The following is an 18,722-nucleotide window of genomic DNA, read 5'->3' as shown; positions in this document are numbered from 1 at the left end:
AAACAAGTCCAACCCATTATGTCAACTACATTACAGTCACTTTGGTGCATTTCTCAGATCAGAAATGAAATTTTCAAAACTACTTGTTCAACCTCCACATCATCTAGTCACTTGTGCACATCATAAAAGCAGTTTCTCATTCTTTTGAACAAATTGCGATTGCTTTGGTACATTCATGCAACTGATTATGTACATTTGTCTGCGGTTTCCTATATTATCAGTTGCTAATATCATGTTGCTCAAAATGTGTTATATAGTTCTCTGTGCTATAGTCTTTCCCCTCAAAACATCTAGTCATTATTTCATCGTATGAGTCATTAGATGCAAAATGGTTGATCTAGTTGTCAAACTGTCAAGCATATTTTCTACACATTTGTATTAGACTTTTTGTAAATTTGCAATGAATTGTGCAAGTGAATCTTGACTTTCCCTAATGAAGAGAATATAGATCAATCAATTATAAACCAGTTCTCTGAAATAGCTCAAAGGTGCATCTCATGAACTTTCAATTGGAAAGCATACAGTATATAGACAGAGGACAGCACAAAAGTTACAAATTCTTACAATGGATGAACATCCAGAAAACGATCAGGGTCAACAGCCGAGAGGAAGAAGAGGAGTGCAGATGCATGGAAGGGTACAGAGGCAAAACAGAGGAAGAGGAAGAAGAGGCCACTTTTCATTCTGATGGCACTGATTTGTTCATTGACATAAATACTTACTTTTGAGAGATGAACTAAAGATTTTGAGTAAGTTACAGGCTTTTGCAGGTAATCTATTGTGTGGTGCTGTTTGTACGAATTGTTTTGAGAAATGCACATACTTTTTTGCAAATATTAAGGATGATTTGAGAAATGCACCAAAGCGACTGAGAAAAACTGTAACTTTTATTCAGGGCTTATTTTGATTCTCTGGGTAAGTGAAGATCAGGAATAGTACTGTATATGCTGTGAAATATTGCCACCTGCTGTTTCTTTGTATATAGTGCAGATTTTCTGTATGTTAAAAACATGTTGGTTTGGTCTAGTCTTGGTCTAATACATCTCTCTTGTGTCAACCACATTCAGGGTCTTCCAGGAGCTCCTGGGCTGAAGGGAGAGAGTGGAGACCCTGGCCATCAGGTAAGACAAAGCCTTTCTCACCACCAAAGGTCATCCTACCAAATTATCTACTTAAAGTGCCTCTATTATGGGTTATGAAAGGTTCATATTTTGGTTTTGGGAGTCCCCAACAACATATTGACATGTATGCAAGGTCAAAAAAGACTTTAATTTTCTTATAATATGCACTTATTTTTACCTTATTTGCTCAACGACTCCCAAACGATTCGTTCAACGATTCATTTTTCCAAACCCCTCCTTTGCATGATGCTAATCTGCGGTGATTGGTCGATTTCATTTAAAGCAGTGTTTGTGAGCTTTTAACGCTCCAAAAGATTGGGATTCGTTTTAAAAATGACTTGATTCAATGATTCAGAGTCGACTCTTTCTTTTGAGAGACAATAACTGTATACACGGTGCACTTTCAGATTAAAACTTTGCAGGATGTTTTCATTCACTTATAGCTGTGTTACACACTGCATGAAAGGTCATTTTTAAAAATCCATAATAGGGGCACTTTAAATAATCATATATCTTTCCACCAAAGGGTCCGAGGGGTATCCAGGGCCCACCAGGGCAAATGGGAAAACCTGGCAAGAGAGTAAGATATTTATTTTTATTTTTCACATGCACAAAAGATTATTAATTTTTGCTTTCACTTGAATGAGTCTTCAGTTAGCGTATGGACACTTAATATTCATATCTTCTCTGATCTTTCTGTGACAGGGTCGAGCTGGATCCGATGGGGCCCGTGGAATGCCTGGAGAATCCGGATCTAAAGTACAAGAAATATTCACAGCCACATATATGTGATATGCTATATAGTACATATAAATATATTGTTTTAATTTTTTACCTCATCTTCTTCTCAGGGTGACAGAGGTTTTGATGGGCTTCCAGGTCTTCCTGGTGAGAAGGGACACAGGGTGAGTATGAACTCATACAAATCAATTAAATTGAGAAATTCAGTAAAAGAGGAGGTTTTGAAAAGTAGACGAAGAGATTCACAACAATTTTCCAGCTTATGCTAACTCCTATAACATGCAACTCCTATAAGATTTTGGCAAAGGTAACTGTATATTATGGTCAAATAAAATAAAAAACATGGACAATTAATGTACAGTATATTGTTACATATGAAATAACTAAATGTAATATAAAGTTAATAAATGACATACATTGATTGCCACAAACAAGTTAATTTCTTCATATTTCATGCTCTCTACTCAGCTTTTGATTTTGCTAAATTGTAGGCGTAAATACTTTAATTCATAACAAGCTGAATTTTTATTTTTCCTAATTCATGTAACCTTATTTTTTTGTTAATGTCTTATCTTCACTATGATTTATCTATCTTATTTCTGAACATCTCTGTTGTGCTGAAGCTCAGAACAATTTTTAATAACAAACATTAATTAATAACTTGACATTGCATTATATTGCAGATTATTATCCCAGTGCTATTGATTAGCATTTTTTTTTTATTTACAATGACTGTTAATACCATTAGGTTTTTTGTAAAAAAAAAAAAAAAATCATAATCATAATCATAATAAATAATAATAATAAATAAATTATAGCTGTACATGTATTGTAATATAAAAATATAAATATTTATTTTTAACAGCAACAAAAATCTTACCCCTTACTGTACATCGGAAACATCAAACGCACAACATTAGCTGACAGTTTTGTTCTTCATTGAACTAAGGATATAGAATAAATAATTATGAGCTCTTCCGAGGTGAAATTAAGAGCCTTCTGCTCTGGAAACTCTACAGTAGGGTATTTCCAGTCTTTTCCCATGTCAACACTGGTAATAATTATAGGATCCAAAATGGCTCCCTAGATCACTTTCAAGCTAAGGTGAAAAGATTATATATTAAGTTGGATGTAATAAAGTATGATGCTTCCTGTCTGTCTCTTTCTGACAGGGTGAGAACGGTCCTCCAGGTCCCCATGGATCTCCCGGAGAGGATGGACCAAGAGTAAGTGCTTTTCTGAATCACCTGTAGAAAAAAAGGCCTTCTTATCATTACATTGTTTCGGCTATTAGAATAACCATATTCTCTTCACTTCTTCCTCCTTGACAGGGAGAAGATGGAGAGATTGGACCAAGAGGACTTGCTGGTGAGAGCGTAAGTGTGTCCCACATTGCTTTTTTTTTCTATGTTTTATTTCCATTTTGCCACCAGGGGGCAGAGTCATTCAACAGCATATCATGATTCCTATTAAAATTCAGAAGAGAATACTTGCTCTTTTTAATCAGAACCTTCTCGTTTCTTTTTATCTCAGGGGCCACGAGGTCTGCTCGGCCCTAGAGGCCCTCCTGGATCTCCTGGACAACCTGTAAGTGATTTTTAATTTATAATCTTGTGGATATGATGCTGATTGCTCGCTTCTAATCTTTCACAATTGATTTCTGCAGGGCATTGCTGGTGTTGATGGTCCACAGGGTCCCAAAGGAAACATGGTAAGAGACATGGATCTCGTAAACATGGCATTTTGACGATATAATCAGCGTAGCAGATGCTGATAATATTTGTTGAATGAATCTCTCTGGGTTTTAGACTTCTTTCGGCCTTTATGTATCTGTACTTGACTACTGTCAAGTTTAAATTTAATTTCTTACTGCCACAGTGACGAATAAACCTTGTGCAACAAAATAGCTTGGAATTTGGCACATCAAATCGAAACATCTTTTGTTTTTGGAACCAAATTATGACTAACAAGAACACTGAAATTTCTGTCAAATATGAGGACAGGCGTTCTGAACAAGGTATATGGTAGCCTTTTTTCTGTTAGCTTTAACATTAATATTGTTCTTATAATAGACTTAATTTTGTCAGCATTGCGCTCACTATATTAGCATCACATTCACATCAGCAAGTAAAGCACTATGTTAACCCACACAGAGATGTATAGAACATTGCTGGTGATCTGATATGCTGAGGGTGCAGCTGACATGTACCATAATTTTCTGTTGAACAGGGACCCCAGGGAGAGCCTGGCCCTCCTGGTCAACAGGGAATCTCAGGAGCACAGGTGAGAACAAACAAACACACTTTAAACACTGAACCTCAGAGGTTTTACTGTAAGATTTGAGTATTGTCTCTCTTATGTAAGATACAGTTTGGTTGACTTTGGATCAAGCAATCCCATGTCATCTAAATTGTAATTTACTTTTTATATTGAGGGTTCCCTTGGAAATTTCACAGAATTTAATAAAATCAGATAATTAATAAGCAGGGGTTTAAAAAAAAAAAAATTATTTATTAATTTACAGTAATGCTAATTTGTAAATGATCTCTTAGGTGCAATCCCTATAAGAATTTGGGAAGAAAGTATTGGAAATTGTGGTATATTGTGTTAAAATACAAAATTAAAAAGTAAAAAAATTAAAAAGGGGACAATGATTAATATATAGCTCCATAATAAATAATAAATTATGTATATAGAATATCTATTTATTATTAAATATTCAAATAAATATCTGAAATATTTTACTTTAAATCATTAATATACAGTGTGTGTGTGTGTATATATATATATATATATATATATATATATGTATGTGTGTGTGTGTGTGTGTGTGTGTGTACTAAAACCTACAAAAACCAATAAAAATGATAAAAAAATATATAAAATTGAAGCATGAAAGACAATTTTCTAAAAATACAATCTAAAATTAAATTATTATGAAAAACTATAATAGTATCCATATATATAGAGTATATTATATATAATATAATACTATATGTGTGTGTGTGTGTGTGTGTGCATGTTTATGTGGTTTATGAGGACACAAATTTGTATAATGACATGGGTATGACAGAGGTATTACAATATGAAGGTGGTTTATGAGGACACTGCCTATGTCCCCGTAATTCAAAAGGCTTAAAAATCATACTAAATGGTGTTTTTTTGAACATCTAAAAATGCACAAAGTTTCCTGTGAGGGCTAAGTTTAGGTGTAGGGTTGGTGTAGGGCAATAGCACACACAGTTTGTTCAGTATAAAAACCATTACGCCTATGGAGAGTCCCCATAAACCACAAAAACCAGCATGTGTGTGTGTGTGTGTGTGTGTGTAATTTCTCATCCCTACTATAATTTTTACTTCCCAACGACTCTGAAGCTCAGAGGGCACGGTGAAATTATTTGAAATATTTCTGTAAGCCTCTGCTGGGCTCAGAGGAAGTGGGCAGCTGAAAGCGTCTCATTCATAACGCCCCACCTGCAGCGGTCAAATCAGAGCAGTGAGCTCAAATTTCCCTGGAGTGAACTCCTGGTCAGCACATACACAAATACACTGAATCAGCCACTGTAAACACACACACAGTAAACACACGTGTGTATGCACACACACTCTGTGCAAACACGAGTGACCCTGCCAACACACACTCATATAGGGACAATACAATAAGTCCATTATTGGGTGTAAGTCTTCAGTTCGTTTTGGGCTACTCTCTACCACACACCTACCCCTCTATCTCCCCCCGCCCTGCTGCCATGGCAACAAAGCTTGACGTTTGCTGTTTGTTTTCTGTTGTACAGGGTCTTCCAGGTCCACAGGGCCCCATCGGACCACCTGGAGAAAAAGTAAGTCTTTCGTAGTTTTTATGCATATAATTCTCAGGTGTCCCTTTGAACAGAAGGAGAACAAAAAGGAAGATTATGAAACATATTGTGTATATATATATATATATATTCTTTTTTTTTCTAATCAGCAATTTCTTTTAAATGGAGACCTGTGTAAAAAAAAAAAGATATACCTAATTTGATGATGCTGAGTTCCAAAAATTCTAAATGTATATGTACATATACATATACATATACATATAATTTAGATTGTGTCTAACAAAAGCAATAAAATGTGAAAAAAAAAAAAGTTTTGGTTTCAATCTGCAAAGGAGTGTAAAAATCCTGAGTAGGCATAAAACAATGTATTTTATTAATCAATATATTTATTATTTAGGCATAAAACAATGTCTTCTGAATCATTCACACAAGTGAAAATTGGTTGATAATTGAACAAATAGTTGTAACCTGGCTCTGAGGTAGCTTTATGGCAGTTTTTTCAGTGATTAAGAACTTCTTCACCTTACAAATAGTTGTTGAAAGCAAAAAGACTTTGAAATTCACATCATATTTGTTATGAGACAAGAGAAATTAGTAAGAAACAAGTATTGGATTTCATTCAGCACATATGCTGCAGGGCGGTGTTATTAATCGCTTATATTTGTTTTTCTTGCTCTGTTGCTTTGGTTACATAAATAAATGCAAAATGAGCTTCGGTGCAGGATAGATGAAACATCGGCGGAGCATGCATTTATTTCATTTTTCATAAGTTCATGATTCAGTGCATGTTATTGGCTGTAGGGCATCTATGGTCTAAGAAATTCTTCTTAATCCAATCAAAGTTCTTTTTCTCTGTCTCTTCATACAGGGTCCTCAGGGAAGGTCTGGTTTGCCTGGATTGCCTGGCGCAGATGGGCCTCCTGTAAGTGATACTAATATATCAGTGATACTAATATATATCAAGTGATTCATGTCTGCTAAACTACTGATAGGTGATGGTTGAAACATATTTCACAGCCCGTTGTCTATAACTCTGACAAATACCATAACCGATTCTCTATCTTCTTACATTTTACTTCTTCATTTTGCTTGCTGACATAATTGATACTATAGAAGCATCATAGCAAAGATGTATGTTGAATATGCAACTCAAGTGATTTAAAACACGATCTTTAGATATTTACAGCAAACCTTGACAGCTATAGCTAATGTCACACACTAAAGAGACATATATGTCTCTCGTCTGTCACTTTATACCAATTATCTGTCTTTATTTTATAGGGACATCCTGGTAAAGAGGGTCCACCTGGAGAGAAAGGAGGTTTGGTAAGGAAACACAATTTTAGGGAGCATTTATGCAGAATGTGTACTGATTGATCGGTTTTCTGTGTTATTATTATTTTATGGATTAGTAATAAAAATGTATTTACGTATGTGATGATGCTAATGCCAGCAGGCAGCTAAAAAGCAGCAAAAATTGCTAATTCAAATCGTTCTCTGAGGCAAATGTGTCTTGGAGAGCATTAAATCTGGATTTTTTTAGCTGTCTGACCTAAGTAATATTTGTGCCCGCCTTTGGTTTTCTTCTTTCCGATTTAGAAAACATTGTTTGGAAGTATCTGATCAGTATGTTTAGCTATAAACCTCTTGCAAGGTTACCTCGGCCACAGATATTCGTTCTTCGCCGCACACATTTCATAATTTTTCAATGTTGTCACTTTCAGGGCCAGTCCGGTCCCCAGGGCCCCATCGGCTATCCCGGCCCTCGCGGTGTGAAGGTAAAGCATTTTTTGTGTTTGATAGAGATTTATTGGTGTTTCGTTGAGTTTGTGATCTTTGCTTGATCACATGCTCTCCGTCTTACAGGGTGCTGATGGTGTTCGTGGACTGAAGGGAGGCAAAGGAGAGAAGGTATGCAAAAATCCACATTTTTTGAATGACGCTGCTAGACGTTGATGCTTGGACTAAGAATCATTGCAGTGGCACTTGCTGGTCACTAAATCTGCATAAAAATAGTCCAACAGCCACTACACGTTCTCTCCTCTTAAACATCATATCATAAGTGCTGTTTAATCATGCAGAGAGAGTGTCATAACACTTATTCAAGACACAAAATCACTCCATCACTATTAAGTACATCCAGAGCCACACAAACCTCTTCTTTCCCCTTCTCAAAAACCATAAACGCATTTTGAAACGAATGCTAATCAGATTGCAGTCAGCTGTAATTTAGCAATGTAGAAAAAAATATTTGAGAATGACACTCAACTGATGGTGGGATTGATACTGTAGTGCCATCATAACAAGACTGAGTGTGTAGCCGTGTCCATATCCAAATAAATAAGGCATTAGTTGAGTTGGCAATGCTGTCAGGTGGTCACAAAGTTGCAAAATGCATCATGCACATGTAAGCAAGAGATTCAGACTGATGTTTAGGGACAGAGAATGGGAATTCAATATTAAATCAACATTATGAATCATAACAGTTAGCATACGTTTAGCTGTTAGCTCACTTTTAGCCGTTAGCACACTTTTAACCAAATGCCGTTGGGTGGTCACAAGTTGCATAATGCATCATACACGTGTGAAAGATTCAGTGACAGATGCTTAGTGACAGAGAATGAGAATTCAATCATAGATTAAAACAATTAGCATACATTTAGCTGTTAGGTTACTTTTAGCTGTTAGCATACATTTAGCTAAGTGTCTTTCAGCTGTAGCTCACTTAGCACAGTTTTAGTCAAACTCCAGATACTCAATATTCTAACTTCTTGACTGAATTAAAATGGCAATGTTGCAGTACTTCATTATTGTCAGCAGATGGAGATCTAGTACAATGCAAAAAAATTAATGGTGCTGTATTTATATGCACAAGCTATAGCTTCATCACTATATATGTCTTCCCTAATGTCTCATCTTACTTTTCAGGGCGAGGATGGTTTCCCGGGTTTTAAGGGAGACATGGGTCTCAAAGGCGACAGGGTAAATAAACAGCATCCAGCCTTGCTGGCTTTCAGCCCATGCTAATTTAACCCATGAAGGGCTGCACTGATTGGCTGGTTTTCTGTGCATGATTAGGGTGAGCTTGGATTGGCCGGACCCAGAGGTGAGGATGGACCAGAGGGCCCGAAGGGTCGTGCAGGTCCCAACGGTGAATCTGGACCCCTGGGACCTGCTGGAGAAAAGGTACGCTGCTTGTTAATTACGGATTACCGTTGTTAGTTGATTACCGAGGCGCGGTGTGTTTGGAATATTAATATCGAATGAGATGTTTGTTTGTCCAGAGATGTTCTTGCACTAATGATCCTTGGCTTGTTTTCCATCAGGGCAAACTTGGTGTTCCAGGATTGCCTGGCTATCCAGGACGTCAAGGGCCAAAGGTATGCACTTAAATTGAACATGACACCTGTACCTGCATCGCGATTGTTTCACTTATGAGCTAAACAACAACTTGGCTCATTAGCATGAACTAATGCCCTCCTGAGAATGCATTATTCATGCTGCACCGAGTGAGGCTTTTTTAAAATGAGCAGCTCATGCCAGGATTGTTCCCTGTGCTGTTGGGGATGCTGGTCACGCAGGCAGCGAGGAGAAGCCGGATGCCTGTGTCAGACCTCAGCGCCTTTCATCAACAACAGCATCAGCTGTAGCAGCAGTACCCAATCTGGCCCAAGCCAGCCCCAAACTAGACCTTAAGTGGCCTTTGAGGTTTGGAGATCTTCAATGACATACATTAGCATCATTACAGGCACCTAGTTCGTACAATTAGGAAGACTCTGAGTTTTCAGTTCACAATTTGATATGTTGCTTGGTCAATGTATATGGAGTGCGCTTTACAGTCATTTGTGACCCTGGACCACAAAACCAGTCTTAAGTCGCTGGGGTATATTTGTAGCAATAGCTAAAAATACATTGTATGGGTCAAAATTATAATTTTTTCTTTTATGCCAAAAATCATTAGGATATTATGTAAAGATCATGTTCCATGAAGTAAATTTCCTACCGTATATATATATCAAAACTTATTTTTTGATCTGTAATATGCATCTTCATTTAGATTTAGATTTTTTAAAGGCGATTTTCTCAGTATTTTGATTTTGTTGCACCCTCAGATTCCAGATATTCAAATAGTTGTATCTTGGCCAAATATTGTCCTATCCTAACAAACCATACATCAATGGAAAGATTATTTATTCAGCTTTCAGATGCATAAATATCATGCTTAAAATGCTTATAAATGCTTATGACAAGTTTTGTGGTACAGGGTCACATTTATAATTTATAATCAGTATTTTATTTTTTTTTGTCCTAAAACATAAGATATTACTACTTGTTTACATGTAAAATATATATATTCTTAGACTACAATAAATGTAAGAATATGTAAGAACATATATTGGAGGTGTTAGGCTGTCAAAACCTGTTTGTTTGCATGACCCGATGGACTTGACACAAGCTTAACCAATGGGGTGAGTTTTTGTTTGTCAAACCAGTGACAGACAGAGGGAGTGTTCAGGGAAATCTCATTCACTATTTTTGCAGTAGCTGATAGTGGAGTAGAAATTTCATATTTCACCTTTAAAGCTTATCATGAATTTGTTTGAATAAGATGGAATAAAGCCCAGTCCTAGCAGAGGTGCTGACTCTGTTGGTAGATTTACAGTCTCATAAATCCGCTCCTATTTAGGAGTATTAACGAACGACAGACAAGTGATGTGATTACAAGCACTTTGACATGCCATCATCTCTGGAATGGATTCAAACAGCCTGCCAACTCTCAAATTATCATGAAGTGCACTTTTGAAGACCAGCCATCACTGTCTGAGTGGTTACTGGTGTCAGAGTTGTGGTATTTTTTTATAGAGTGTCATTGCTTATTCGTCAATATCTCACCTTTACAGTTTCATAATATCATTTGTGGTAAATCAAACCTGATTTCTCCAGGAGGCCTGGCCTTAAAATTAATGTGTAAAACAATGTATTGATTTTATTTCTTGAATGCTTATTCCGCTGCCAGGATTGAGGAACATGGGTAAGCTGTTTTTAATTTACTGCATTGAAAATTAGAGAAAGAAACAGACAAGAAGTGTGAATGAGAGCGATTAAGACTCATCAGTAGTGACTCTTAACTCTGTTTGGTTGTTTATCTGACTGAGTGGCCATTTGTTTTCATCCAACGTCTGTTATTTCAGTTGATTATATCATCCTCTGTCCTCGGTGGACCCCGTTGTGTTTCCACACTGACAAGCGATCCCTTCCTGAAGCTCTCCTGCGCTTAGTCTTGTGCAAACAAAACAAGGAAACTGATAATCGAGATCAGCCTGGTTTATCTTGGGATATATCATACGCATTCAAAGTCCATCTTTCAACCGCTGAATTATTCTGAGAAAAAAGCTTGCCGACAATGGGGACAAAGCAGTCTCACAGCTATTTAAAACTCTACAGTGGAAGTAGCAAAGCCAATGCTAACAGATTGTAATGGCATTTAACTGTCGGAATCAGTAGGAGAGTCGGGACTCTTGGAGTTCATCCTTCGTTAATATGCTGGTCCTGCCGCCTTCTCTTCCTCCCTTAAGTCTTTTTCTTTCAATTGCAGGGTTCGACCGGTTTCCCCGGATTCCCAGGAGCCAACGGAGAGAAAGGAGGCAGGGTGAGATGGATTCTTCCAACCTGCTTTGTGTGAAGTGCACACTACATTGTAACAAACATATGAAAAAGGCTGATTGATTCCTTTTATGAAAGGATTTGTATGATGACTTTGTACAAAAAGATGGACACGAATCAATACGTGATAACAAAAGATGCTGGAACAACTGCGTTCATGGTGATTCAACGACAACCATGCATCTGGAAAACGATTTACTTGCAGAAAGTGGGCAAAAGTGTGTGAATATGTTGGGTCAAAGGCCATCTGAATGTACTTACCTTTACATAGACGCTCACCTCACAGTTACCTTCACATGTATATCATTTACATTTGCTTTTGCATTTACCTTCACACTTACCTTTACCTTTACATTTAAAGGTGTTTTACATGGTATCAAAGACTGTAGAAATACAAAGACGGTTCACTCCTATACTTATGAATGGGAGAAACTGCAACACGCAATATGGCAGAATAGTCCAATGCTACATGAGTAGCATTGTTGTGCTAAAGCGATAAGAGAGCCTGGATTTTACTGAGTAAAAATTCCATTTAGATTCACATTTTAGATACATTTTATCAAATAAATGGAGATACTGTATGTTTGTGACTATTTCATTAACAGAATGCAAAAGATAAATTATGTTAAGTCTACAGTTATGAAAATTAACCATGGTTTTACTACAAATAAAATAAAAAAACATAGCTACTATAGTTAAACCATGGTAACCACAAATTAATCATGGTTTTGCTACACTAACCATAGTTTAACCATGGTGTTTGTAGTAAATATATATATGTGGTTATACAAATCCTAATCAATATGACAAAAAAACATGGTTACTACACTTTTACTATAATAAAACCATGGTTAATTTTTGAAAGGGTAAAGCACCAATAAGAGTGATGTACAGAAACTGTACCAATACAAATAGCCTACCAAGCTGCCTTGCTAGATGCAAGTTAAGTGATTTCTTAACTAGTATATTTAGTAGAAATTCAGTAATTCCTCACAACAGATGGAAATTACAACACATTCTGACTGAAATCCAGAATAATCATGGAGCAAAAAGCACTATGGCTCTGCATACTCACACTCCTCAAACCCCTATGTTGCATGGAACGAGTAAATTGTGCTGATCACTAAGGAAAACTAATCGAAAATTTCCCTTGAGAGAGCCTCACCGAATAATTCAATGGGAATTGCTCTCCCTTGCAAACAAACCTTGAGTTTGTCTAATGTTGTTGGGAAACCTATTAGCAAAAGCAACTGTGCCCTAAACGTTTATGATAATTCATAACTAAATGTCAGGTTATCTGCTATTTTTCCAAGTGTTTAGATCCTTCCCATGAGCAGAGAACAAAATGACAGTGTACTGTATGTGTGTATGTTTGTGTGCTTCTAATACACCTACACTTCATCTAAAACGAATATTGCCGTGGCTCCTAGAAATCCTAGGGGAAGGTATCCAATGCTTGTTTTCCCCCATACACACTGCCATCTCATCTTGGCAAAAAGAACGGCAGCAACTGCAGTGATTGGATTTGCTTTGTGTAGCTATTGAATTCACCCTCAATTTTTACCACACTCATTTTTCTTCTTTCTTTTCAAAGGGAGTTGCAGGGAAACCCGGTCCAAGAGGTCAAAGAGGTCCGACGGTATGTACTGCTTCAGCACTTCCCCCTTCCATTTTTACTTAATTTTGCTTTATTTAATTATGCAAGTCACCAAGCCCTAAATATGCTGATTTTTGTAGGGTCCCCGTGGTGCACGCGGTGCCAGAGGCCCAACAGGAAAGTCAGGCCCTAAGGTACTATTTCCCTCAGACTTTGTTTTTGTCAATCACTTCGGTTGCACAGTCCTTATGCTTTCCTCTCTCATTATCCAACAGGGCACAGCGGGCAACGACGGTCCACCTGGCCCACCCGGCGAGAGAGTAAGTGCCACCCAGAATGCATTGCAGCAAACATTTTTATCCCATCATACCATCTACAGTGAGATGCTTTACGGCTTGAAGCGCTCAGAGAGGGTGCTTTTGCAGGAAGCGCAGTGAGGATTAGCTCAGCATGTGGGTGTACTCCAGATAAGAGGACTTACCACCAGACCTGTGTTTTCGTCTGGAAGCTATTATAGATTTATGAAGAGCTCTTGAGCATTAGACCACTGGAAGGCTGTTGTCCAAGGCACACATCACTCGAAATCTGATGTTGCACTGTTTATTTCCACTGTGAAATCCTGTTCTTGTTTCTTCCTCTATTTTTCAGTGTTTGCCTATTTATTTATTCTGTTTCTCAGTTGGAATCGGAAGGGTTTCTTTTAAGCATTTCGAAAACCTGTTGACTTTACCTACATTGCGCTTAGTTTCAGCTTGTAATCTTTTATTAAAATGTTGTTATCGTGAGTATTTTAAAATTCTGCTTCTTTCCTTCCTTGGACTTTTATTGAGATTGTTAGACAAAAGATCATGGCGCTTTTTCTAATTCACATTTCAGATTCTGATATTGCCGTTAAACAATATGTAGTGCATTGTTACCATATTCTGAAGTAAAACAGCAGATTTTCACCAGTTTCTTTCCTGTCTTTTCCAGGGACCTCAAGGGCCCCAGGGTCCCGTTGGTTTCTCAGGACCAAAGGGCCCCCCTGTAAGTACCTATTTGTCTATACTGTTTTAGATGCTGACAAATGTGACATTTAAAATTAATTTCATCTTGTTCTGTGTTTTAGGGACCACCTGGAAAGGATGGGCTGCCCGGTCACCCTGGTCAGCGGGGAGAGACTGTAAGTGTTTCCGATCACTCACACATATAGATCACCCAAATAGCCTAAGCGATAACCTATAGCAGACATCACTGATCAGTTACTCCAGCATGAGTGTGTTCAGGGACTGAATGAGCCCACTTCCTCTGAGTTATGTGTAAATCTGAGTTATGGAGGTACTGTCTGATGCAGGCAGAGGCGTTATTAATGACATGACCCAGTAGGAGATGCTTGTTTATCACATTTAAGAGCAATAAACCTAGTCTGAATTACTGCAGCTACATTTTGCCTGTAAAACTGTGTCATATAAAATCCAGTTGTACTTGATGGTCCACCAATAGATGGTTGCTTTTCAGGCAGTAAGTGATTTTTTCCCCTAGGGTTTCCAAGGCAAAACTGGCCCACCAGGACCTGGAGGTGTTGTTGGACCACAGGTAGGTGTTTATGTTTTTGCATATAATATTTGAGATAAGCACAAGGATTTGCCTATTAATCTCATAAATAACAAATATGTCTGTAATGGCTTGAAAGGGTCCAACAGGAGAAACCGGGCCTATTGGTGAGAGAGGACATCCTGGACCCCCTGGTCCCCCCGGAGAGCAAGGTCTTCCAGGTGCCGGTGGAAAAGAAGGTGCAAAGGTGAATGACATTCATGTTTACATGACTTTCAGCCAAATAGAATATATGGAGGGCATGTACAAACAGAAAATAATTGATTGTCTTGTTATCAATAGTTAAGCTGAATTTCAAACCTTTCTTATTGGAAAACCACATAATGTAACAATAAAAACAAAAAGTGCCCAGCAGACAAGGTCAAACTGAACAAAAAATGATTGATTATGACCTCCAGTTATTATTTCTTTAGGAAAAAAGAGCCAGTGGAGATCAATTTGTTGACCAACAACTCGTTCTGTCCAAGTGTATCCCAGTTTTCCAGAGCTATAACGTTCATACTGTGGAGAATTGCTGAATTCTCTTTCTAAATAGAGTCTAAATTGTTAGTAGACGTGGCTTTTAAAAGCGGAGCTGAATTTATCTGAGTGTCCAACCTTCCTGTCTCGGTTTCAATTTCTGCCACTCCTAAACGGAGACACTTTAATCAGCTTGATCGGCCCACTTCAGACAGGCTGTCAGACATGAGTGAACACCCCGGAGGCAGAGTATGCTGCCTCAGTCTGAGCGGTCAGTCTCACGGCCTTTCTGCAGTTACTTTCCTGATTTCGCTCATTTGTTTCTTCTTATTATTAGCTCACACTTTCAGTGGCCCAATCAAAATGCAGAGACACTGAGGTCAAGTGGAGGTCGTCTTTCAAATGGCTAAAACAGCACTAAGCTTTCTAGCAAGTTTAAATCTCAGAATTCACTCTTGAGCCCCTCAGGCAAGCCTGTCTGATTGCAGTTTACTGTTCGAAGGCACTTATTGGCCCCTCAAGACACTTTAGTATTCTTAATACTTGTTTTAGGCAGGCTTGTTTTAATTGTGCTGAAATATTAACTGTGTCTAAAACTCTATTAACAACAATTTATTTGGAGCTACCAATAATGTACACTATTGTTCAATCATTTGTGCTGTTTTTGATTGAAGAATGTGTTTAAATTTTCTTTTTAGAAAAGAAAAAAAAAGTGGTCTAAAAACTTTCTTGGGCCTGCAAATTTTAGTTTCTGTTTGTCAGACCAATTTAAGATAGATGGATTGGTTGAAAAATCTGTTTGAAAACATGTTTCATTATATAGAATTTACAGACTTCAGTTTTAATCATGCTGTGGAGTCTGAGATACTAATTGAATCGACCTGCCAGCGCTGGCGACAGTGAATTTGAAGCTAGCAATAATTCAGGATCATTTCATCAGTTCAGAGCTCATTAACATCAGCTGAGAATTCATTTTGTGTAAATTTTCTGTTCATTATATTTGAAGTTTAATAAAGTATTCAATTGCCAACTGTCTGTCCACAGGGAGATCCAGGTCCTCCGGGCAGTCCAGGAAAAGACGGTCCTCCAGGACTGAGAGGGTTCCCAGGAGAGAGAGGTCTTCCTGGAGTGACGGTAAGATCATGCTCCCATTGCGAATAAATCACTGCAATAAATCCTCCTAATCTTAGAGGTAGAGAGTTAGACAGCAGCCCTGGTTCATTACATCCACAGAATTGGACTTCAATACACTCCACGAAGACTTTAATAAGGTGTATAACCTCTAAAAAAGCTAACTTTGCATTGTTTAATGCAGAGATACATTATGCTAATTTGACTGTGGTTCACGTTTTTCCCTTTGCCTCCTTTTGAAGCGGCTGGGTTGTTGTCTTTTATATGTATTATCTGCTCAGAGAATGATTTAATTGGAAATGCTGCCAATTAGATTTTGGGAGACGAGGTTGTTTGCTCATTGTTGATGTCTGATCTCAAGGTCAGTGGCATAGACTGGCTCTCATGCACTGCCTGATTGTTTTCTACTGGGGCGATTTTTTTCCTCTCTCTTAGGACTGCAACAGTCATTACTGAGACCACCGTGTGTGCCTGCCCTTTAGAGAGGCAATCTCAAGCCCTCACTCACAAAACACCATGGCAGCTCCATGAGACCTGACACTGACACACACTCACAGATGCACCTATAAAGACGTTCATGAAACAACTACATGACATTTTATATTAGTTTCATATTAGTATATAAGTGTAGTTTGGGACCAAAAGTTCATTTACATGGATTCACAAATCTCCTCACATATACACACATGAGAGCTTTTGTCAGCTCTTTGATTTTTACTGTGCCCCAGTTGACAACTGTCCTGTGAGAGAAAAAGGGGCCAGTAAATATCAATCGGGTAGAGGCAGAACCAGCAGGCAGTCGAGTTCTGTGGATTTCTCTCTCATATGGGAGATTAATGAAAGCCACAGTCAGAAGCGACCAAACCCGATGTCAGTTTGCGCTGTAGTTTGTGCAAGTACAAAAATCGGTTTAGAAGCAGTAGGACTCAACAGTCTGTCATGAAGTGGGTATAAGTTCTGCAACCATAATTTCTTCATTATATAATAATTAACTAGGCCTATACAAGTGCCAAAAAGGACAAAAAGTGCCATAAAAAAGGGGTCCATACAACGTGTGCAATATATTTCAAGTGAGGAACGGATTGAAATGTGTCATAATCTTGAACCAAATATGGTGTCCATGGTACAGGTTGGATGTGAATAACATTAAATGTCGTTGGTATGACTTCAGAAGATGGAGAATTTGGAATAAAGACATATGAACTGTTTATAGTGCTTTAAGGTTCTTTTTTGCCCCTTTTGGGACTTGACATCAAATCTTTGTAAAGGTTCTTTCAAAGTGAGAGGTTTTAGCAACATGAGGATAAGTATTTTCATTTTTTGGTTAGCTATTCCCTTTAATAAAAAGCTTACAATACTGTTGGTGAAATCTGAGTTCTGCATGAGACCACCATATCTCTGGATTTATTCATGAAATTGCTAAATAGGAGTTCATAGGAATTCATTAGAGCGTAATCCTTTGAGGATTTTGTATTTTCCACAGTGTTCCAGGTAATATTTGAAGCAGTTAAGTTTATGAGCAAGAAAAAGAGCAGAAATAGAGTAATTATGATCATGGGCTGAAAGTAATAGTTCTTCTAAAATGATAGATAAAAATGATGTCATCTCAAAAATTGTCGTTCCAAACTCTTTCTTTGTTTCATGTAATATTTAAGAATAAGTTTTCAAAACAATATCACTTTTGCACTATATTCCAAGTTTTCTGAAGCCATACAATAGCTTAAGAAAAAGTCTGAAATTTAAGCTGCAATTCTCAAAAATCTTTCACACTTCCATAGATTCAAACTTAGCACAAGAGATGCCTAAAACTAGGTTTATTGTCAATAATGTAGGCAAACATACATGTAGGTTTTCATACATCTGGTCACAACACATGAAAGAAGCGAAGTTTGAAAAAGCACAACCAAAAACACTTTCATTGTGGATTCTCAAAAGCTTTCAATGTGAAATCTCCATTATGTGTTGATCATATTGTGTAGGTAGATTTGTTTGCTCAGGCACGATGCACTAAAATCTACAGTACATGTTTAGATCTGGCTTTGAGCATCAATAGGTGACATGTTTGATTATGCTGAAGAGAAAATAACAAACACTTTGATATGAACCTTCTTGTTAGGCGTATTTACTCACTCATATTTTGTTCTTTCTCTTTTGCCCTCTGCAGGGTCCATCTGGTTTGAAAGGAGCCGAGGGCCCTCAGGGCCCCCCTGGTCCTGTTGTAAGTACTCTGTTTCCATGGTTTCCCATTATTCAGTGCGAGTAGCTCATTCTCCCAAAAGCAATATTCAATATTTAGGAGTCTGAGAGGGTTGAGGGAGTGGTCAGGAAGATCTAAGGCTCAAAAACACCATTAAGGATTTTAAAAGTGTTCTTCACTACCGAACACACAAACAAAGAAGAGTGCACCGCTGATTCATACTCTCAATAAACAAGAGATACCGAAGCAAACAGAGTTGGATCAATGTCTCCCACAGTGCCTCATGCAGTGGCATAAGTTAACACTAGAGGGTGTGAGGGTGACCACCAGAGTGTCTCCAGATAAATTCACAGCACTGGTTTGTAATTACCTCCTCTTGACATTTTATACCATAGCTGTTT

General features: G+C 37.7%; 1 protein-coding gene across 3 annotated transcripts in view; it reads left to right on the top strand.

The window, feature by feature from the left end:
* Positions 1–18,722, top strand: part of LOC306864592 (collagen alpha-1(XI) chain-like) — a 71,347-nt gene that overhangs the window by 27,729 nt on the left and 24,896 nt on the right. For all 3 annotated transcript variants that reach the window (XM_079408695.1, XM_079408693.1, XM_079408694.1), the window contains 27 exons: positions 1,068–1,121; positions 1,648–1,701; positions 1,827–1,880; positions 1,973–2,026; positions 3,035–3,088; positions 3,194–3,238; positions 3,396–3,449; positions 3,529–3,573; positions 4,092–4,145; positions 5,657–5,701; positions 6,549–6,602; positions 6,962–7,006; positions 7,405–7,458; positions 7,547–7,591; positions 8,609–8,662; positions 8,759–8,866; positions 9,007–9,060; positions 11,277–11,330; positions 12,939–12,983; positions 13,082–13,135; positions 13,217–13,261; positions 13,914–13,967; positions 14,050–14,103; positions 14,463–14,516; positions 14,614–14,721; positions 16,038–16,127; positions 18,289–18,342. In XM_079408695.1, the coding sequence (XP_079264821.1) occupies positions 1,068–1,121; positions 1,648–1,701; positions 1,827–1,880; positions 1,973–2,026; positions 3,035–3,088; positions 3,194–3,238; positions 3,396–3,449; positions 3,529–3,573; positions 4,092–4,145; positions 5,657–5,701; positions 6,549–6,602; positions 6,962–7,006; positions 7,405–7,458; positions 7,547–7,591; positions 8,609–8,662; positions 8,759–8,866; positions 9,007–9,060; positions 11,277–11,330; positions 12,939–12,983; positions 13,082–13,135; positions 13,217–13,261; positions 13,914–13,967; positions 14,050–14,103; positions 14,463–14,516; positions 14,614–14,721; positions 16,038–16,127; positions 18,289–18,342 (1,539 nt within the window). The remainder of the gene's footprint in view (positions 1–1,067; positions 1,122–1,647; positions 1,702–1,826; positions 1,881–1,972; positions 2,027–3,034; positions 3,089–3,193; positions 3,239–3,395; positions 3,450–3,528; positions 3,574–4,091; positions 4,146–5,656; positions 5,702–6,548; positions 6,603–6,961; positions 7,007–7,404; positions 7,459–7,546; positions 7,592–8,608; positions 8,663–8,758; positions 8,867–9,006; positions 9,061–11,276; positions 11,331–12,938; positions 12,984–13,081; positions 13,136–13,216; positions 13,262–13,913; positions 13,968–14,049; positions 14,104–14,462; positions 14,517–14,613; positions 14,722–16,037; positions 16,128–18,288; positions 18,343–18,722) is intronic.

Source organism: Barbus barbus (genome assembly GCF_936440315.1).
Source record: "Barbus barbus genome assembly, chromosome: 46".
NCBI lineage: Eukaryota > Metazoa > Chordata > Actinopteri > Cypriniformes > Cyprinidae > Barbus > Barbus barbus.
Note: the sequence above shows the minus strand (reverse complement) of the source record. Positions and strands in the feature narration are given on the sequence as shown.